Below are 23,667 nucleotides of genomic sequence, written 5' to 3' on the forward strand. Positions count from 1 at the left end.
GAAACTTTCTCGAGAAAAGACTGTAAGGAGGGGGTGGTGCTTCTCGGCTACTCGCAGAAGCAGCGTGGCTCAGGGGAAAGAGCACGGGCTTGGGAGCCAGAGATCACGTGTTCGAATCCCGGCTCTGTTAGCCGCGTGACTGTGGGCAAGTCACTTTGCTGCTCTGTGCCTCAGTTCCCTCATCTGTAAAATGGGGATGAAGACTGTGAGCCTCATGTGGGGCAACCTGATTACCCTATATCTACCCCAGCGCTTAGAACGGTGCTCTGCACATAGTAAGCGCTTAACAAGTACCGACATTATTACCCTAATAGAACTGAGCCAGTTCTGACGTGTGGTGGGAAATAGTTCTGGAGCTCGAAGATGGGTTTTGAATATCACAAAAAAATACAACACACACACAATAGTTGTATTTTATAAATATCAGCAAAATGTTTAAATATGATAATTTAATGTAAACCAAATCTTCAAACATCACTTAACGTTGTAACGCAATACAGGTCATTTCTGCAATGGACACGGCTACCCTCACAGGTATCGAGTTATTCATCACGCCTTAATAAAGGGCACTACCTCTATTCACACTGGTTATCAGCAAATTAATCATTTTATTGGTTTGCACAAGACACGATTCATTATTACATTCAAAGCAGGCAGCTTGGAAATCTGCCCATTCTGTAGTCCCCAAAAGTTATGGTAAACACGTTCAGAGGTAAGGCTGTTAATCCTACTTTCATATTTACCGCAAAACAATTCATTCAATTTAGATACAGTTGTTTTAAAAAAGGAAGTGAATATATCCTGCAAAAATAAATCTTTATAAAAACCACTAAAAGGCAAATGGAATATCAATTAGATTGCAAAGGCAGAAACATTAAACATATCGCAAGTTGAAGACACGCCTTAATTTCAGTAAACGTTAGGAAACTCCAGTCTACAAAACTGCACCTCCATTTCCAAATAGGACGGGTAATACCTTTTTGAAAAAGAAAATAATTGCATTCATTTTTACATCAAGCAGGGATTCTTTTATTTTCCTGTTGCCAATTTCCACTTTTCTTCTCTGAGTTCTCTGACTAATCATAGAATGAAAGGCTCTCTGACAACAGAATGGTCAGTGTAAACAGAGGGCAAACATTAATTGTGCCTGCAAACAAGTGAAAGGGAAAAAGTAGATTCCCACTCAGGAATCTAAAATGCTTAAAATGCATTAACAGATTTAATTGGACATGAATTTAGTGATCCAATATTGAATGTCTCATCACTCGTCTCTTGGACCTGCTTTGGTTCAAATAAGGTCCCGCCAGTCATTAAGTTCAAATCCAAAAGGCGCGTTGCCCTTCTACCCAAAGAGCGGTCATTAGATTGGACATTTTGATTGCTGCCCATTCCAAGAAGTCCAAATCGGAGGGAATAAACTGACTGGGCCAATCTCTCGTTCACTGACCACGCTCAGTCAGCAGGAAAATGCTCGATGACCATCCAAGTTAAGGTAACAAGCCTTAACCTTGTTCTTCTAGGCCTTGTGATAAAGCAGCATGGCCCTTCTAGAAAATGTCTTCCCAAACTCCAAAGCAGTCTGTTCCCCTTTTCAAACATTTTCTTTAAGAATCCCCAGCCATGTGGAGAAAAACCATTAGAATGGGTTCTCGTGAGTCCGGTTGGATCCAGGAATACACCGGACATTTCTCAGAGTGGAGCACATTAATAACAACTCTCTTTTCCTCAGAGCATGCAGATTCTCTCTGCTACCTTTGTACTGTGCTCTCCCAAGCGCTTACTACAGTACTCTGGACACAGTAAGCGCTCAATAAATATGACTGACTGAATGAATGAACCTACATTTCAGTTACTGGGACAATCTACCAATTTGGCAAGTTTTCATTAGAGACAGACATATCTTCAGTCCTGATAAATCATTCCTTGTGACACCAAGTCGGGGAGGTGGGATGGGAAGACAACTGGAATTCCTGACAGCAGGGTGTAAAAAGCTTCCAGTCAGCACATCGTGGAAACGCAATCCCATCCATCGGTAAAGAACCCAGCTGCCGGGGGTGGGGGTGGGACACGGGGGGAGTTGGCAATTGTTTTCCCTTTATCTGCTATCCTGGGGAGAGGTGGGGGAGAATGGATGGGAACAAACCCCCCCCCCCCCCGATAGACTATGAGCCCTTATTTTATATTTATCCTCCACCCTATGTAAAACATAACAAAACCCAGTAAAGCCCCGATCGTGAGCCACACGAGAGCTATTAGTGGGATTTTAGTTTACTCCTGGCATTCAGGATTTTGCAACCATTAGAAAAATTCTAGTGCTCTAATTCCTTAACATTTAGCTAAGCAGGTAACCGACAGGAATCTTGAGGGGGAAAACATCCTACCCAAACCTGTTTTAAAGGTAATTTTCTTCCAGAATTCCTGCTAGTTTTTTTTTTTTAAGGGTAGGAAGGAAAAAGAACGAGTGGCAAAGGGAAGAGGGGGGAAAAGATGGAAAATACGAGTCGAGCAGTGAATCAGCAATGTTTCTGTGTGACTCGTTTCTCTCTAAGTCCATTTCGGGACATTAGACCTCTGCAAAAGCCCAAAAATGAACATAAGTCATAAAAGAATACTCAACAACACTGTTTGGTTCTTAACCACAGAAGTCTGAAATGTGATCAATGACTGTTTTGCTTTCTAGGTCAAAAGGGTTAGCACTTTATCATGCATTGCTCTCTGTACAAAACCTTTCCAGATACCCACGTGCATTTTTCCTTAAAAAAGTTAGGACAGAGTAGAAGAGTGTGAGTAAGACAGCCACCTTGGGAAGTTCTGCTGCTTAACCGATTTGGTTACTCACTGCTTTTTATTTTGCCAACACCGTTAAGGCTACGTTCTGAACCTCCTGAACTCTAGGCTGAGTATACCACAGAAGATGATCACTTCTCAAGCCGGTCACAAGTTCTCTGTTAATCACTCAGTGGTATTTGAGTGCTTACTGTGTGCAGAGCACTGAGCTAAGCGCTTAGAAGAGAGTTGGAAGACATATTCCCTGCCCAGAGCGAGCTTCCAGTCTAGAGGACGAGCATCCGGTCCAGTATTCCGCTGGTACTTTTCTAGCCGCACTTAAGCTTTCCGTGTTGGCACCCCCTTAGACGTCGACCAGCAAAACATACGCCTAGGAGATGGTACTTAAAACGAAAACAAAAACCCAAGAAGACGACGAGGGCCCCCCAAAGGGGAAGTGGTGTGTCGATAAAGAGTCCAATAAAATATGGAAATGCACGAATAAGCAACGATAAAGTGCGGCAAAATTCGTTAGTGTTTGAAAAGTAGCTAGAGACGTGGAGATTCTTCCCGCCTTCATTTGGCACCGGGTCCCAGGGGCACCATGGGAATGGAGTTGGCCGAGCTGGAGTTCATGATGTCCTCGTACTGGGGCGGCGGGTCTAAATGGTGTTCCGTTTCGCTGCGCCGGAGACCCAACTCCCCGGTGGCTTCCTCGTACGAGGGCGGTGGGTCGCAGTTGGAGAGGCGGGTGGAGACGGAATCTGAGCGCCCAACTACGTATCCCAGAAATCCCGGCGACAACCCGCTGCCGTCGAACAGGTCTTCCTGCGGGGAGTGAACGATGCCGAGGTGCTGAGGGAGGGGTCCTCGGCTATCGGTCAGGGCCGCCTCCCCCACGGCTTCGAGGCCATCCCGACGCCTGTACACCGTCTGTCTGCGGGTTTTCTTTTTTAAGAGGTACCTCCAGGTTACGAATATGACAATGAGGATGACGAAGAGGCCGATGATTAATGGAAATGCCAGGTAAAATGGATACCAGTTACTTCCTCTGTTACTCTCTCCCTGATGTCCTTTTGTGTAGGCATTCCAGAACTCCTTCTACAAACAGCAAGACAGAATAAATCAGAAACTAAGAGGGTAACGGGGACAGATGAAGGAGACCTACCTTTCGTCTTCACCGGGAAGACAAAACCGAGGTCTTCCGGATTTAATCTCTCTGGGGAGGAATCAGAAACGTGTATCTACTCCGGCGCCTGGTGTACATACGGCTTGGCACGTACTGAGCGCTTAACAAATATATTATTATTCTTGTTGATCTCCTTGCATTTCCCTTACTGTTTGGGAAGGACCCATTAGTTAGGGAAATCTTTGCACTGCAAAACTGAACTGGGAGGATAAAAGGGACCTCCATCAAAAAGAGTGGTTTTAATACATTCGCTTCTATTTACCATAACCCCTACGCAAATCTCTGATCTGAACTGCTTCCTTTAAAATGCCCGAATAATCACCACAAACCACTGCTTAGCAAGCAGTTCTACTGTCTTTTCACTTAGTTGAGATTATTTTCTCAAATGGTAGATGCACGTTTGTGCCCTATTAGTGAGAATTATAGGATCCTATCCTATATACTTGCTCCCCAGCTGAGGAAAAAATGGCATCGATGATGGAAAAGTGAGGAAATGGAAAGTGGAAGGATGAAAGCCGCTTAAGAGTTATTTGGGATCCTGGTGCCTGACAGTAGGGCAAAACTGAATTAAGCCGTATGTACGTGTCTGGCAAACTTGGAAAGTGCACACTGAAAAGGCACACAAGCCCCTTTCATAGGTTTCAAAAAGAAAGGAACAAAAAGTAGCACAGGCATGCATCTGAAGTACAGCTTTCATTTTACAAATATTCATCCAAAATACCAACATCATGTGATAATATTGGCTGTTCAATTAATAAAAAGTCACCAATAGTGGATTTTTTTTATAATGAGGCTTCATTGTGCAAATACAAGTTTGGGAATACTATATATTAATGTACAAAATATCTAGGTAGGCACAATGTAAAAACAATTGAAGAAAACATAATAGGGGATTCTTATAAATTCTCTTTTTTTAAAGTAGTAAAAAATACGGTAAGCTTGGTATCATTTTACCAGTCTCTTTTAGTAAGTAAACACTAGATATCATTAGGTTTATCTTTCGTGCTAGTAATACACCTCAATTCTTGCAGGCAGGTTAGTTCACTGAACTAAATGTAATTTACAATGACTTCTGTCAGAAAAAGGCACAAGTTAGGATGACACCACAAGTTGTTGAAAATTAAGTATCTTAATGAGTCAGACCTGGGTAAAATTGTTAAATTTGTTGGACACGTCCAAGCACTATCACTCAATATGTTAAGGATCGCTTCTGTGGATTTTACTTTAAACCATCCGCAAGTGTGTACTTCTGCATTTTTTACTGATATGTGTTATCAGATAAGAGCTCCAGAAACATGGTATCTTTATCAATCAATCAAACAATGGTATTTATTGAGCGCCTCTTATGTGCAGAATTCTTTGCCAAGTGTTTGGGAGAATACAACACAACAGAGTTAGCAGACATGAAATATTATTTTGCATCGAACTGTCCTTTCAGAAAAGCCCCTTCCACTGATTCTGTATGCTCAATATTCTGCCCGGATCATTTTTCTAAAAAAAACCTTTCAGTCCACATCTCCCCATTCCTCAAGAACCTCCAGTGGTTGCTCTTCCACCTCTGCATCAAACAGAAACTCCTCACCATCAGTTTTAAAGAACTCAATCAGCTTACTCTCTCCTACCTTCCAGCGCTTAGTACAGTGCCTGGCACACAGTAAGCACTCAACAAATACCATTATTATTATTTTTATTACCTTACCTCACCGATTTCCTACTTTAACCCAGTCTGCACACTTCACTCCTCTAACGCTAACCTACTTTCGCTGAACCCTGAACTCGTCTCTCTCTCCCCCAACCCCTTGGCCACATCTTCCTCTGGCCTGGAACTCCCTCCCACTTCATATAATAATAATAATGATGGTATTTAAGCACTTACTCTGTGCCAAGCACTATTGTGACCGCTGGGGAAGATACAAGGTAAACGGCTTTTCCCACTTGGAGCTCAAAATCTTAATCCCCATTTTACAGATGTGATGACTGAGGCACAGAGAGGTTAAGTAACTTGCCCAAGGTCACACGGCAGACAAGTGGCGGAGCCAGGATTAGAACCCACATCCTCTGACTTCCAAGCCTGTGCTCTTGCCACTAAGCCAGGCTGCTTCTCTTCATATATGTCAGACCACCACTCTCCCCACTTTCATAGCCTTATTAAAATAATAAATCTTCCCAAGAGGCCCTCCCTGATTAAGCCCTCTATTCCTAATAATAATAATAATAATACTTATGGTATTTGTTAAGCATATAACAACGCTTAACATTTATTATAACATGGTATTATATTGTTATATTAAATGTTATATTGTTATAACATGGTATTTGTTACTCTGTGCCAGGCACTGTACTAAGTGCTGGGGTCGACAGAAGCAGATCGAGTTGGAGACCATCCTTGTCCCTTGTAGGGCTCACAGTCTCAATCCCCATTTTACAGATAAGGTAACTGAGGCACAGAGGAAGTGAAGTGACTTGCCCAAGGTCACAAAGCAGACAAGTGGCAGAGCTGGGATTAGGACCCAGGTCATTCTGACTCCCAGACCTCACTGTGTCAGGTTAATGCAAGAATATTTTGAATTGCAGGACCACAGTCATGTACAAGGGAAAGAAAAAATTCTCTGCTAATAGGTTGGGAGCTGGGAAGAAAGGGAAGAGTTTATGGCCAAATCAATTCCTTCCAAGCGAATTATCCCTTTGCTCTGGCACGAGTTCCTGTGATTCACAATAATTAATAATAATTATGGCACTTATTAAGCACTTACTATATGCCAAGCACTGTGCTAAGCACTGGGGTAGATCCAAGTTAATCAGGTTGGGCACAGTCTTTGCCCTACATGGGGCTCATACCCTTATCCCCATTTTACAGATGAGGTAACTGAGGCAAAGAGAAGTTAAGTGATTTACCCAAGGTCACATTTACCCACAGTGGAGCCAAGACTAGAACCCAAGTTCTTGTGATTCATTCATTCATTCATTCATTCAATCGTATTTATTGAGCGCTTACTGTGTGCAGAGCACTGTACTAAGTGCTTGGAAAGTACAATTCAGCAACAAATAGAGACAATTCCTAACCAGCAACGGGCTCACAGTCTAGAAGGGGGGAGATAGACATCATAACAAGTAAACAGGCATCAATAGCATCAATATAAATAAATGGAATTATAGATATATTCACAACATTAATAAAATATATAGAATAATGAATATATACATATATACACAAGTGCTTCTGGGCTGGGGGGTAGAGCAGAGGGAGGGGGTTGGGGTGATGGGGAGGGAAAGGGAGCAGAGGAAAGGGAGGGCTTAGTCTAGGAAGGCCTCCTGGAGGAGGTGAGCTCTCAGTGGGGCTTCGATGCGGGGGAAGTGTACTAGTTTGGTGGATGTGAGGGAGGGCATTTTGACTCCCAGGGCCGGGCTCTGTCCACTAAGCCACGCTGCTTCTATGAAGAACCTATTTCTTCTTTTGGGCTACATACTCCCCATGAACAAAACTGTCCCGGAGGGGTATCACATAGGGATCTGTTGGAGAAATTTTGTCTCCAAAAATGCATCACTTACTCCCAAAGCGGGCGATGTCATGTTTTGCACGTCGACATTTCGTTAGTCACAACCAACAACGCCCTCCTCCCCCACAACCAAAGCCCACTTTATTTTTATATCATTTCTCTTCCCAGAAGCCCACGGAGATTCACAAGCATCCTTTTAATTTTCCCCCAAAACGCCCTGAAGTGTGTGGCGGGGTAAGATGAAAAATTTGTCATGGACGCGGTCAGTAGCAAGAACACACAAATGGGCCTAAAAGCTTTTCCCTTTTGTTTCTTACGATGCTTCGGTTCATCTGAGGGAGAAGGACATAAATTCTGAATGTGGGCTTTCCATCTACAAAGGCTTCACTTGAGACTGAACTACGGCAATTCAAAATATCTTTGAACCAGTGCGACCCCGGCTTCACGTCACTGGGACAATGAATTTTTGAAGGGCTCTCGCTTTTTGCATAAGGCCAACGCAGTGGACCTCAGCCCTTTCAAAGAACAGGGCCGTGCTTTCAATCCAGGCCTGTAAAACTATCCTAGGCTTTCACAACTGAAGTGCAGCGTTGTCTAGTGGGAAGAACCAGGAGACCGGGAGTTGAGAGACCTGGGTTCTAGCCGGGCATGTCATATAAACTTCCCAGTGCCTCATTTTCCTCATCGGTCAAATGGGGGTAAAATACCCGCTTGCCCTCCTTCAGAGCGATGGGTCCAGTGTTACCCATTCATTCTTCATTCATATTGAGTGCTTACTGTGTGCAGAGCACTGTACTAGCACTTGGGAGAGTACAATGTAACAAAAAACGGACACATTCCTGGCCCAGAATGAGCTTACAGTCTAAAGGAAGAGACAGACATCAATAGAAATTACAGATATGTACCCCAGTCCTTTAGCACAGTGCTTGCTTGGCATCTAGGAAGGACTTAACAAAGACCATGATAATCGTTCATAATGATCATCATTATATGAGAAAAGGTCCTGAAGCCAGCGTCAGAAAATGCTACAGATCCACTGCGGAGCTTCCAACTCAACGGGCTCTAAACATTACTGAAAGTCCTTCGTAAATATTCTACTTCACAGTTAGAGCTATGTGACAAAAGCAGAAACTTTTTAAGCAATCCTGTCAGCTTTACCTTCATGACAATTCTAGAATCCACCCTTTCCTTCCCCTCCAAACTGCTGAATGTGTCTCTTTCTTGCTGTATTACACTCTCCCAACCACTCAGTACAGTGCTCTGCCTAGAGTAAGAGCTCAGTAAATACAACTGACTGACTGACTCCAAACTGCAACCAAGCTGATCTAAGCACTCGCCATCGCCTGCCTTAATTCTGGACTGTGAGCTCGTTGTGGGCAGGGCACGTGTCTACCAAAGCACCTGGTACGGTGCTATGCATCCAGTAAGTGCTCAAAAAATACCACTGATTATCTACTGCATCAGTCTCCTCACCATCCTACCTGCATCCCATCTCTCTCTTCTCCCGTAAGTACTTCCCTCTGTTGCCTGGACCATTCTGCTGAAAAACCATTCTCTCCACTTCTCAAAAACCTCCGATGGTAATCCAACCCGCACACTACACTTCTCTAATACCAACTGATTCTGTAACTTGACCTCATCTATCCCGCCATCCACCACTTGCCCTCAAGCCTGGAGCTCCTTACCCCTTCATATCTGACAGTCCACAACTCGCCCCCCCCCCCCCCTTCAATACCCTCTTAAAATCACATCTCCTCCAAGAGGTCCTCCCAGATTAAGCCCTTGATTTCCCCTAGCCACCCTTCCTTCCGTGCTGAGTATGAACTTGACTGCGTAATCCTTAAGCACTTGGATGCTCATCCCAGCCCCACTTACATAAATATTCTTCTACTCGACTATTTCCCCCTTCCTTATTTCACTGTACTGTCCGTCTCCCTCCGGCAGACTGTAAGCTTGTTATGGACAGGGATCGTGTGCCTACCAACTCTGTTGTACTGTACTTTCCCAAGCACTCGGTACAGAGCTCTGCACTCGGTAAATGGCTTATAAATTGCATTGATGGATTGATAATCATTATGAGAGAGTGCTCATTATATGCCAATGCCTGTACTAAAGTGCTACAATCACCTTGCTCCTTCCTACCTCACCTCACTGTTCTCCTGCTTCTACTGTTTAGTACAGTGCTTTGCACACAGTAAGTGCTCAATAAATATGATTAATAATAATGACCCAGCCTGCACATTTCACTCTTCTAATGCCAACCTTCTCACCGTACCGCGATCTCGTCCGTCTCGCCACCGACCTCTTGCCCACATCCTGCCACTGGCCTGAAACATCCTCCCTTTTCATATCCAACGGACCGTGACTCTCTCCACCTTCAAAGCCTTACTGAAGGCCCACCTCCTCCAAGAGGTCTTTCCTGATTAAGCCCCCCTTTCCTCTTCTCCCACTCCCTCCTGCATCGCCCTCGCATCCGGATTTGCTTCTTTTTTCCTCCCCTCCTTCAGCCCCAAAGCATTTATGCTCACAACCGTAATTTGCATATTTCTATTAATGTCTATATATAATATATATATATAATGTCTCCCCTCTATATTGTAAGCTCGTTGTGGACAGGGAACATGTACACCGACTCTATTATATTGTACTCTCCCAATAAGTTCGTACAGTACTCTACACACAACTTTTATTGCTATTGTTCTTGTCTGTCCGTCTCCCCCGATTAGACCGTAAGCCCGTCAAAGAGCAGGGACTGTCTCTATCTGTTACCGATCTGTCCATTCCAAGTGCTTAGTCCAGTGCTCTGCACATAGTAAGCGCTCAATAAATACTATTGAATGAATGAACGAACAAGAAGTGCTCAATAAACAAGACTGATTGGGTAGATATAAGATAATCATACGAGACCTCATTCTTGCCCCACACAAGGCTCACAATCTAAGAACAAGGGAACGACTGTTTATCCCTAGGATGGTCTAGCAGAAGTGTCTCTGGGTTGCTGTCTGGACTCTCTGGGCAAACACACAGGCAACTCTGCAGGTGAGACTTTGTTGAGTCACTATGAACTGACAGCCAACCAGCCTGGAAGCCGCATGTCCTAGTGGAAAGAGCAGGGGCCCGAGAGACAGGGGACCTGGGTTCTAATCCCAGCTCCGCCACTCGCCTGCTGTGTGACCAAGGACAAGCCACTTCACTTCTCTGTGCCTCAGTTTCATCAACTGTAAAATGGGGATTCAGTACCCATTCTCCCTCCTACTTAGATTCTGAGCCCCATGCGGGACAGGGACTATGTCTGATCTGATTAAGTTGTATCTATCCCAGTACATAGTAAGCGGTGAACAAATACCATTAAAAATAAAAATAGAAAAAAACAACAAGTCATGTGCCAATCTGGGAACCCAGAGCTTAATACTGTCAGCGATGTCTATTACATGCCCAGACAAAATACATGGAAAACCCAATCAACGAGACCACTATCTTTTTTTGAGGTTGTTAAAAACAACCGTGACCAGGCGCTTATAACCTTCATATCGAACTGACACCTAGACCCAGCACGGAAAGCCTAGAATTATTTACTCCTCCTTTCCGAGTACTATATATGATCTTGAATATTATTTTCACAATTACATTTGACAGTTTATAATCTGCATTCTATGAAGCTGGCAAGGCAGCAGAGATAAACAAAATTCACAGCTGTTCCTCTGCAGAGAGACAACATTTAAACCAGAACAATGAAACCTCACAAATCCAAAGAGGGGAAAATGAGATTTACAGATTCAGTGAAGAATAAATCGCTTAAGTACTCTTTATAATGCAGCCTCATGGCTGTAATATTTGTGTGAAAATGTTCTACAGGGCAGTGGGTGACAAGAAGTAGTCTGTTCCACTCCGAATCCCCCTACCTCTATATATATACTTGATGGGCTTGTGAGCTCATTGTGGGCAAGAAATGATCTGTTAATTGTTGCACTGCACTCTCCCAAGCACTCAGTACAGTACTCTGCACACAGTAAGCGCTCAATAAGTACTACTGAATGATTGAAGGAATAAATGAATTTTGTTGGAACCATGGTCTGATGAAAAGAACACGGGCCTGGGAGTCAGGCGGCCTGGGTTCTAATCCCAGCCTTCCTACTTGCCAGCGGGGTGACTTGCCCAAGGTCACTTCTCTGTGCCTGTTATCTCATCTGAAAAATGGGGACTACATACCAGTTCTGCCTCCTGCTGTGAGTTCAGCGTGGGAGAGGGGTTATGTCCAGTTACATTGTATTCACTACAGTGCTTCACACATTGTAAACACTTAAATACTACAGTTACTATTATTATTACATCATTTACTACAGTGAAGATCTTTGGATCATAATCAGCTTCTTTTTTGGCTGCAATAAAGAGGGATAAAAGAAGTAGGAGGAAAAACCATGACTGAAATACAATGAATTTCAGGTTAATGGAGCTCATTTAATTCTTCCATAACTGAAGCCTCCGCTTTCTCCTTAAACAAAGTCTTTGATCAGATCTACTCCTGAGCACCAAAACTGATGAGTGTTTTCCTTTGATTTCTTTTCCTTCACCAGCAGATATATGAGGAAAATGTTTTGAGCCACAGGATGGGGAAAACACCAAGTAAGAAGTGTGAAGAGACCATACTCTTGGCTCTTAATAAAAATAATAATGACTTTGGTACTTGTTAAGCACTTACTATGGCAGATACAAGTTGATCAGGTTGGACACAGGCCCAGGTCCTTCTGACTCCCAGGCCCGTGCGCTATCCACTAAACCATGCTACTTCGTTGCCCTTGGGGTGGGAAAAAGCTGGGTGATCTAGAGAAGATTAGGTTCTGTTTTCTTGTTTGTTTTTTCGAAGGGCATTTTTTTAAGCCAGGCTCTTTACTAAGCACTGGTGTAGATACAAACCAATCAAGTTGGCCACAGTCTACATCCTAGCTGGGGCTCACAGTCTTAATCCCCATTTCACAGATGAGGTAACTGAGGCATAGAGAAGCCAAGTGACTTCCCCACGGTCACATGGCAGACAAGCGGCAGAGCCAGGATTAGAACCCAGTTCCTTCTGACTCCCAGGCCCATGCTCTATCCACTAGACCACGCTGCTTCTCTCGTTCAGTCCTATTCCCAGCAATCAGTGATATGTTGGAACCAGATGCTAACCTTTCTGTCTCTTAGTTTCTCTAAGTGCTTACTTTATACGAACTCATAGGAATTCTGAGAGATTTTTGGATTAAAAAGTGAGAAGCACTTTGACTTTATCTAGAGGATTCTACGTTAATTGAAAGGGGTTACGATTTTAACAGTTTCTGAGATGGATGGAGGGGATTTGTGGTCTTCCTGTTGCCTAACAAACCCCAAAAGGTTGAGGAGTCTCTGACAAATGGCTCTGGACTCTTTTCTGAGTCAGCCTTCATATCACTTAATTATAATAACTGCTGATAACAATAATAATAATAGTAATTGTGGTACTGTGTAGTGGATAGAGCACAAGCCTGACAGTCAGAAGGTCACGGATTCTAATCCCAACTCTGCTACTTATCTATGAGATCTTGGGCAAGTCGCTTAACTTCTCTGGGCCTCAGTTACCTCATCTGTAAAATGGGGATTGAGGCTGTGAGCCCCACATGGGACAGGGACTATGTCCAACCCGATTTGCTTGCCTCCACCCCAGTGCTTAGCACAGTGCTTGGAAAATAGTAAGCACTCAACAAATACCACAATTATTATTATTACTATGTGCCAAACACTGAACTAAATTCTGGGGTAGATACAAGATAATCAGGTCCCCCATGGGGCTCACAGTCTAAATAGGAGGGAGAACAGATATTGCATCCCCATTCTGCAGATGAGGGAACTGAGGCACAGAGAAGTGAAGTGACTTTCCCAAGGTAACAGAGCAGGCACCACCTGGCAGAACTGGGATTAGAACCCAGATTCATACTCTTTCCACTAGGCCACTCTGTTTCCCAAAATGAAGCAAGCAAGTATACTCCTTGGGAGGTTACAATGTCTTTAATTGGGATAAATAAGGTCAGAGCTCAAGCAATTATGATATTTTTATTGGATAAAAAAGTGGTGACAGCCTCATTTTTCAAGAACCATGACTATTTTCTGTTTTAGAAAACCAATCAAATAGAGCACATCTAAAAGCAAAATATGTCCTGGCTTTTAATCAGTTAAGTAGGGTATACCCAAAATGTACCCAATTTCATGGTTTCCTCTTAGACATCAACGATTCTAGAGTCGGCCATGTCACAGCAGTGCTTCCAGAGCGTGAAAAGATCTACAACAATTATGCTAGAGTGTGACAAACATATAAATTCATAATTAAGCTTTTAGAGCAATTTAGACATTTTACAGAAGTCTTAAACACTTCATAAAATATGTAACAGAATGCAGCATCACTCTAAGAGCTCAGTAGTTTAAGATCCCATTAAAATTACCCCCCTCCCCAAAACGAATGTCTACTGAATGAATTTCAAGCTGGGAGAAAGTTGACAACCATTTCTTGGGGAAAAGACTATCTCTGCTAGAATTTCCCGAGGCAGGATTATAGCTAGGAAAATGAAATGCTCCGTAGAATACGAAAAACCGATTCGGAAGAATTTCTGATCTTCAGGTCTCTTTTGCTTTGATTCTTTACCTTAATCTGAAACCGAGGCCACAACATTTCTGAGACCCGAGGAACTCCATTTCTCTCAGAAAAAGGAATTGAGCACAGTATTAACCCTCACCCCAATCACTAGGGGAAAACAGTATCTCAAAACTGGCCAAATGAAGTTGGTTGAAAAAATGATTCGACCAGTGACCTCCTGGATTCTGTTAAGAGGCCAGTAGCTAAATCACTCCCTTCTGCATCGCCGTCTCACTCCCTTTGTTTTCCCCCAGTCCCAGCCCTACTGCACTTATGTACCCATCTGTAATTTATTTGTATTAATATGTCTCCCCCCTCTAGACTGTAAGCTCGTTGTGGGCAGGGAATGTGTCTGTTTATTGTTGCCTTGTACTTTCCCGAGGGCTCAGTACAGTTCTCTGCACACAGTAAGTGCTCAATAAATATGATTGAATGAATCTGAGAACTTCCTGTAGAGAGGACGGTGGATTAGACACTTCAGGAAGGGTTACAATCCAAGATGGATAAAGAGAAGTTAGGCTGGGACACACTCTGCTGACTCATTTAATGGAATTCTCCTCAACAATTAGCTACCAATGTCTCCTAAGCCGAAGGTCTCGATGGTCACGCTCAGACGGTTCCGGTCGCTCCCTCAGACATGTTAGGTATGCCATCTAATAATAACTGGGGTATTTTTTAAATGCTTGCTCTGTGCCAAGCACTCTATTAAGCGCTGGGGTGGATTCGATGCAATTAGATCGGGACACAATCCCTGTCCCACGGTGATCACGGTAAGCAGCAGGGAAGTCAGGTATTTCATCCTCATTTTTCAGATGAGGAAACCGAGGCCCAGGGAAGTTAATTGACTTGTCCAAGGTCACACAACAGGCAAGAGGAGGAGCTGGATTAGAACCCAGGACTCCGGCATCCGGGCCTGCGCTCTTTCCACTAGGCCACGCTGAATCCGTCTCGGGATGCCGGGAGGGGAACGTGTCTGTTAGACTGTTCTCTCCCAAGCGCTTAGAACGGTGCCCTGCACACAGTAAGCACCCAATAAATACGACTGACTGCTTGGAAGTATCAGTGACTGACAGTTTCCCGGGGTGAGCAACTTACAGTACACTCCATCCTCGGGCAGTGGCTTCATTTCCTGTGGTTTGAGAGGGTCTGAGAAGGACACGGGGCAAGTGGAGAGGCCGCCGTCACCTCTGACCTCTCTGACTCATCGAAACCTCAGGAAGCTGGGCTTTCCCGGCCAGCTCCGGGGAAGCTGGGCTTTCTCGGCCAGCTCGGGGACTAATTTGTCCCAGAGGCAGCTGGAGTCATAATGCGCACAATGGGAGTCTGGGGACCTGGAAGATTTAATCCATCAGAAACACGCGGCCTTAGCAGGACCTTGGCGGGGAATGTGTCTGTTCACTGCTAGACTGTACTCTCCCAAGTGTTTAGTACAGTGCTCTGCATAGAGTAAGCGCTCAATAAATACGATTGACTGATTGGTCAAGCCAGGAGGGGAGGCGGGGAAAAGGGGCCATTCGGGAGTGAGGCGTGAGTGGGAGAGGTACGAAAAAGAGAAACCAGAAACTAGAGATCTCTTAAGGAAAGCTGCCAGGAAAGGGAGAGTACTGTATTTTTTTCCTTGAGGCTCCAGATGGCTGAAAACTCCCATTTCTTCTGCAGGGACAGGAATTAAGCTCTTCACCATTGTTTTTTTAGTTGCCATTGTTTTTATTAGTTGCCATTGTTTTTACGAGATGTTCTTCCCCTTGACTCTATTTATTGCCATTGTTCTTGTCTGTCCGTCTCCCCCGATTAGACCGTAAGCCCGTCAAACGGCAGGGACCGTCTCTATCTGTTGCCGACTTGTTCATTCCAAGCGCTTAGTACAGTGCTCTGCACATAGTAAGCGCTCAATAAATACTATTGAATGAATGAACTTTTCTTAAATACGTGAAAAGGAAGTTGGCCGTGGCCATGGCTCGATCTCCGCTAATGCTCTCCAGACTGGTTTTACTCGTATTAATGTCTGTCTCCCCTCCTCTAGATTGTAAGCTTGTTGTGGGCAGGGGATGTGTCTGTTCTATTGTACTCTCCCAAGCGCTTAGTACAGTGCTCTGCACAGAGTAAGCGCTCAGTAAATAAGACTGACTGGCTGATTGACTGTAAGCTCATTACGGGCAGGGAACGGATCTGCTAATTCTGTTGCATTGTACTCTCCCAATCGCTTAATACAGTGCTCTGCATATCGTAAGCGCTCGATAAATATGATTGATTGATTTACTGATTATGTACGGCCTCCAACCTCACTCTGTTTCCCTGTGCCAACTTCCTGTTCCATCCAATAGCTCTTTGGACTTAATGGAGAGAGGAAGCAGGACACGCTCTATGAAGCAGTGTGGTTTAGTGGATAGAGTACAGGCCCAAGAGTCAGAAAGACCTGGGTTCTAATCCCAGTTCCCCCTCTTGTCTGCTATGTGACCTCGGGCAAGTCACTTCACTTCTCTGGGCCTCAACTGCCTCATCTGTAAAATGGGGATCGAGACTTGAGCCCCACATGGGACAGGGCCTGTGTCCAACCCGATTTGCTTGTATCCATCCCAGAGCTTACTACAATGAGTGGCACATAGTAAGCGCTTAACAAATACCATATTTATTATTATTATCATCATGTGAGGCAGGGACCAAATCCAACCTGATTAGCTTGCATCCACCCCGACTCTAATTACAGTGCCTGGTACGTAGTAAACACTTAAATACCACTGGAAATATGTGTATTTACACTGGACACTCCCTGTGTTGCCACAAAGATAGAAAACAAATCAGTGACTGTTGCTGTGATCAGCTCTTTTTGATACTGATTGATTACTGCAGTGAGTAGTACTTTTGGCAAATGATTTATTTTGGAACATGAGCATTAATGGCTTTCACATTCACAGTTGTGAAGTATAGTATTGGTTTTACTTTCCTTTAAAACAACCAAGCAGAAAAATAGTTCTCGGTTACTGGATTCTGTGGGTTCAAAAACTGCAGAATGAAATAACATGTATTTGGTAGATGACAACTCTATGAAACATTATTCACTGAATCGAAGCAGGTCTAAAATGGGCTAAATCAGTTGAGAGAAATTGGATCATTTCTCAAGGGCACCCTTGAGAAGACTAAAAATAATAATTGTGGTATTTGTTAAGCGCTTACTATGTGCCAGACACTGTAGTAAGTGCTGGGGTGGATACAAGCAAATCCTTTCTAGTTCTGCCACTGAGAAGCAGCATGGCCTAGCGGAAAGAGTAAGGGCCTGGGAGTCAGAGGACCTGGGTTCTAATCCCAGCTCCAGTACTCAGCTGCTGGGTCAACTTGGGCAAGGCACATGATTTCTCTGGGCCTCAGTTCCCTCATCTCTAAAATGGGGATAAGACTGTGAGCCCCATGTGGGACAGGGACTTTGTCCAACTTGATTTGCTTATATCTACCCCAGCACTTAGTACAGTGCCAGGCACATAATAAGCACTTAAATACCACAATTATCAGTTATTAATATTCTAAATAAGCTATGTTTTGGCAATCAATCATGGTAGTGCGTGAGGGGTTGCAATGAGAAAGAATCCCCAAGGTCTAAAAAATTCAGAAACAAAAATGATTTGGGGAAGAATTTCCATACATTTTTCAGTAACGAAAGGACAAAAACGGTTACACTGCTGTTATATTCCTGCAGACAGTTCCAAATATCCTTGTCTAGACAGCTAATCTGGGACTGCACAAGTCTCCTCTGAAATTCCCAAACACCCAGTGCTTTTTTAAGAAGTCATTACACACGAAGGCATTACAATAGAGGCACTGACATTCAATTTTGTCTCACTTTTACCCTCTCACTTTACCAAGCAACATTACTTACATACCACAAAGTAAACTGTCCTTTCGGCTCAATTATGGACAAACAGAAAGTTTATTTGGGGACACTCTGGACATGACTGAAAAGAGAACCAAAGTGATCATTTATACTCAAAAGCACATAAAATGAAGTTCAGCCACAGTTTGAAATTCATAGGCATTTTTAAATTGTGCCCCTTTTTTCCCCAGAAAGGGATGAGGGACAAAATCAATAGAATCTTTCGGTCTAGAACTCCCTACTGAAGCTTGGGTTGGTAGTTTAATTCAACTCATTACTGCTTCAGAGGAAAAGGCTGAACAAACCAAACTTTGGACCCCTCTCCCCTTTTAAATAATAGTCGCTAATCTACTCTAGGAAGAGTCTGCCTTTCTATCAAAGGCTTTGAAATGCATTTGGCAATCAGGCAACACCTCAGAGGAAACTCCCCAGAGTGATCTAATCTCTTTTCCACTAAGTGCATAAATCTTGAAAAAGAACCGCGAAAAGCTAAACTTCGCTCCACTACAGAGTTTTGGTGAACCCACCAGATGCAACCTTATTATAGGACCATATGATTTCCTAACCCCTTAACAGGCATCCTTATGCCTCCACAACTCTTAATAATAATAATGATGATGATGATATTTGTTAAGCGCTTACTATGTGCCAAGCACTGTTCTAAGCACTGGGGTGGATACAAGGTAATGAGGTTGTTCCACATGGGGGTCACAGTCTTCATCCCCATTTTCCAGATGGGGTAACTGAGATACAGAGAAGTCAAGTGACTAGCCCAAAGTCACACAGCTGATAAGTGGCAGAGCCAGGATTAGAACCCAAGACCTCAGACTCTCAAACCTGTGCTCTTTCCACTAAGCCCTGCTGCTTCGCTTATTAAAAGCTTCCATACATGCTGCTCTATGAAGGTGGAAGGGGCTGAAGAGACTAGGTTTTCTGACTGGCACAAATAGCTATGCTTTCAAATTCTTTTTTACAAAACTCACTCTTCCAAGTTTCTGGCCTTTCGAAGCTTCAGAGGTGATGGCGGGACAGAATAATCTCCCAAAGAGACTGAGCCACAGTCCAGCCTCAGCGATCTGAAAAGCAGTAGATTCAATTCACTTGTACTGAGCACCTACTGTGAGCAAAGCACTGTACTGAGTGCTTGGGAGAGTATAATGTAACAAGAAACAAATGCATTCCCTGCCCACAATAAGCTCACAGTCCAAAGGGAGAGGCAGATATTAATATACATAAATCAAGCAGAGCAAGACTAACTGTATAGCTGCCTATGCAGCGTGGCTCAGTGGAAAGAGCCCGGGCTTGGGAGTCCGAGGTCATGGGTTTGAATCCCGGATCTGCCACTTTTCAGCTGTGTGACTGTGGGCAAGTCACTTAACTTCTCTGTGCTTCAGTTACTGTAAAATGGGGATTAAGACTGTGAGCCTCACGTGGGACAATCTGATTACCCTGTATCTACCCCAGTGCTTAGAACAGGGCTCTGCACATAGAAGCGCTTAAATACCAACATTATTATTATTATTATTATTGGTGAGTAGGTTGGTTTCTTTCCACAGCTCTCCCTGCCTCCGCATTATAGCTTTAGACCCTGTAGGAACAAAGACTTCTTTTTCCCCCCTACTTTCCCGTTCTGAGGTAAGGAAGAGGAGCAAAAGATAAGCTAGAGCGAGTCAAACAAGAAAGTTCACTGCAGATTCGCCCCACTTACATAGAGTGGTGAGTGATGGCTTCTGCATCCCTCTTTTCCCTCACGTTTCAAAATGGAGGAAGTCCTTTAAAGGAGGATGTCACGATTATCACGGCAGAACACAGAATTTGAGGAATCACGGAATTGCCGCTGGGGAATCCCGAATTTGCTTTCCTACAACACTTACTGTCTTTGCATCGTTTTCAAAAGCTTCCCTGGCCTCTTCGTAGTTACAGACTTCTTCTCTGCATTCACGTTCAATGTTCCCCTGCCTTATTTCTTCTAAAAAAGTGTTAGCTCTCGGATATCGCTTCAATACATTGTTGGCTCTCTTTTCGCTGAGGAAAACTAAAAATATAAAGGAAGAGAGAGGGACATTAAAAACAAATGACATGGATTGATAGTTTTTTGTAATATTCAAAATATAAACTGGTGTTTGCTTTTAAAGATTTAATAATAATCGCGGCATCTGTTAAGTGCTTACTCTGTGCCAGGCACTGGACTAAGCGCTGGGGTGGATACAAGCACATTGGGTTGGACATCGTTCTTGTCCCACATGGGGCTCACAGTCTAAATCTCCATTTTACAGATAAGGTAACTGAGGTACAGAAGTGAAGTGACTCACCCAAGGTCACACAGCAGACAAGTGGCGGAGCCAGGATTAGAACTCATGACCTTCTGACAACCAGGCCCATGCTCTCTCCACTATGCCACGCTGATATTTATCGAAACATTACTGAGGGCAAAGCAGTCAAGTACTCAGTATCAGAAAAGCAACACAAACATTCTCTACCTCCTAGCAGCTCTTTACAAGAGCTAAAGACAGTACTATGGTATTCACTGTTACTAATATTTATTTAGCACCCACAATAGCTATAATAAGGTACTAGACTATCAATCAATGGCATTTATTAAGCACTTACTGTGTGCATAGCACTGTGCTAAGTGCTTGGGAGAGTACGTGTTCCCTGCCCACAGTGAGAGGGGGAATATAAAGCGAATTAAAGGCAGTCCTTGTTGTTAAGGAGTTCCCAATCTAGGATGGGGAGGAAAGGCTGGGAGAGATAAATGCAGAGAAAATGAGCAATTTTATATTTGAAAAGGGGCTATTTGGCAGGAATGTGATGATCTGTAGTTTCTCCTAGTCCCCAACATTCTTGCTGGAAACCAACTGCAGGCCTGGATATGTTTAGGAAAAAAAATATATATTTCTACAACACAAAAGCTTGAGGAAAGACCCTCTCGGTCTTTGAAGGTATTTTGTGTCTCGTCTCAATTATGAGTCTACCGGGCAGGGGCTGCGCCATAACTATGTTCGGTCCAGCTGGAAGTTTCAACACAGTAGTCAAAATGACTATAGCCATTAATATGTGCAGGTACACAAGCCCAGGAAATTATCTATCACATAGTCAGAAATCTTCAAAGCCCTTCTAAAATCACACCAAATCCTCTTCCTCAAGTTAATTTCTCACCTCCCCACTAGTGCCTCTTCAGCACTTTTGGTTTAAGACATTACTAGAATTGCACGAGATGAATCTCAGTATGAGAAGAACAGCACTTAAGAATGCATAAACAATGTATGGAAATTTTGTATTTTATTTTATTGAACGTTTACTGTGTGCACAGCACTGTACTAAATGTCCAGGAGAGTGCAATATAAGAGTAGGAAGATATGTTCCCTGGAGCTTATAGTCTAGATGGGGAGAAAGAGGTTACTATAAATAAATTTACAGATAAGTACTCATTCCAACGAATTTATCGAGCACTTATTTTGTGCAGAACCCTGTACTAAGCATTTGGGAGAATACAATACAACGGTAAACAGACACATTCCCTGTCCACAGCGAGCTTACAGTTTAGACCCTCATAAATGCTGTGGGACTGAGGGAATAAACGGAGCAAATCCTTTTGAAGAACATTAAACTGTTTCTGAGCTATGTATTTTATACCTACCCAGCATTTAGCATAGTATAGCTAATTGGAGGGCTTGTCTGCTTCTGCTTTTGTATCCTGAAACTCTTCTTCACAAAGAAAACAAGGTTTGCCTTCCCTCTCCATCCTTATCTCGCAGAGGTGTTACTAGGATATGTTACAAAAACTAAATGTGATTTTAAATTTGGGGGAGGGAAACCACTAAATACCAGCTGATAGCCGTGAAACGTACAATTAATAGCATAGATCAGGGGCTATTAACTCAACGGTCTGGAATCTTAAAAATCGACAGAACATTGTCAAATGATTATCTTTCACAATTTCTCTCTTTCAGCTGCCGATTTACCCATGTAGAGTACTGTATTAGCACTGGCCAGCTGTATTCTGATTGTTTTGTTTTTGATGTCTCGCTATGCTTTGACAGTGCTTTCCTTGTGAAATGCTGCTGTTGATCTTGGACTGGAACTTGCCTTAAACGGGTGGAGAAATAATGAAGCTAGCTAGGCCACCTGATCCATCCAGAACAAAGAGGAGAAAAAGCCATTTCCTCATCCTGTTATTTAACCAGCACGGTTGGGTTAAACATATTTCTAATAAATACATTCACTGGCTGGCGATAATGTGGGGAGAAAGAAGGTATTTTTCTAGCCTAGAAACTTGCATTTGGAAAGTAGGGCCAAAGAAAGGGATGGGAGAGAGGAAAATATTGAGAAAATTGTATCACGAATTAGGTCTCAAAGAGTCCAGTCCAGGGGCTTTACTGTTGTAATTGCACCAGGCTTTCTGGAATGATGCAAAATGAATCCTTTGTTTTCTATTTCAAGGGTTTTTTTTGTTTGTTTACTGCAAATTCCCAGGTTTTTCTTTCCTATTTTCACTTTAATTTTAAAGGAATCCAGTTCAGTACGTTTGCTGAAATCCTCAATTTACAGGACCACCTTCTGTTGCATGAATACTTCGGAGACCCAAGAAGAGTGGGCTTCTGGATCTTATTTCTGATCATTGGGAGTCAGAATTCCCTCCCCTTCACACTCCTCTCCCACTCACTTTCCGAAAAGGATATTTTTAGCCTATCACCTCGCCCAGAAAAAATTGATACGGTAGAGTAAAAATTGAAAACAATATCCTTAACCATAATGTATGGACTCACAACAAAATCTGAAGTGTCAACCTTAAAAAAATGTGTTCATGTACAAAAGATTAGCGTTGTGAAGATGAGGAGAAAAGTTTGGAGGGGGCTATGAAGCCTAGGGCCCATTATGTAAGACTTTCAAAATATCCCAGCTCTTAGCAGGAGAGAAATAGCCAAGCCAAATGATGTGTTAACAGCAAAAGGGTTTCTTGGAATAAGAGTGAGTAAAATGCTATTAAGTCACAGCCTAAAGGAAGCAGTGTATATCTGAAAGTCAATAGTCTTAAAAAATAAAATCCACAAGGCAACAGGTCTTTGGCCACTTCTCTGAGTTACTGAAAGCTAAACCCCTGACTTTTCAACAGCCCTTAAATTTTCAACAGAAGACTTTTTCTACACCTGGAGGAGTTTTTAAACCAAGTGGATCCATTTACTACCAGGCATCACAAGTGAGCTAATTTCACTACGGAAAAACTGGGGGGATAGCATTTAGTTCTGATACTGATGAAAATCTTTGGTTATGGTTTCTCAGGTGCACTCTCGTTCAATAGCTCCATTTTCTCTAGGTATGTTGCTCGTCCACAGTGCGTTGCCAGCACTAAAAATGACTCAAAATCATCTGCATGCCTTCTCCTTTTGGTGCCTCAATGATAATAATAATAACGATAATAATGATATTTGTTAAGCGCTTACTACGTGCAAGGCACTGTACAAAGCGCAGGGGTGAATACGAGCAAATCGGGTTGGATGCAGTCCCTTTCCCACAGGGAGCTCACAGTCTTAATCCCCATTTTCCAGAGGAGGTAACATGCCCAGAGAAATGAAGTGACTTCCCCAAGGTCACACAGCAGACAAGCAGCAGAGCCAGGATTAGAACCCCGGACCTTCTGACTCCCAGACCTGTACTTTATTCACTAAGCCATGCGGCTTTCTCTGTGCCCTTAAGACCAAAGGCTATC

General features: G+C 43.3%; 1 protein-coding gene across 1 annotated transcript in view; it reads right to left on the bottom strand.

The window, feature by feature from the left end:
• Window positions 1-407: 407 nt before the first annotated feature.
• Window positions 408-23,667, bottom strand: part of PRRG1 (proline rich and Gla domain 1) — a 54,160-nt gene continuing 30,900 nt past the window's right edge. Inside the window, exons 3-4 of the mRNA XM_029083413.1 lie at window positions 19,832-19,992; window positions 408-3,867 (exon numbers count right to left, since the gene is read on the bottom strand). Coding sequence (XP_028939246.1) covers window positions 3,343-3,867; window positions 19,832-19,992 — 686 coding nt within the window. The 3' untranslated portion in view covers window positions 408-3,342. The remainder of the gene's footprint in view (window positions 3,868-19,831; window positions 19,993-23,667) is intronic.

This window comes from Ornithorhynchus anatinus, chromosome 18 (genome assembly GCF_004115215.2).
Source record: "Ornithorhynchus anatinus isolate Pmale09 chromosome 18, mOrnAna1.pri.v4, whole genome shotgun sequence".
NCBI lineage: Eukaryota > Metazoa > Chordata > Mammalia > Monotremata > Ornithorhynchidae > Ornithorhynchus > Ornithorhynchus anatinus.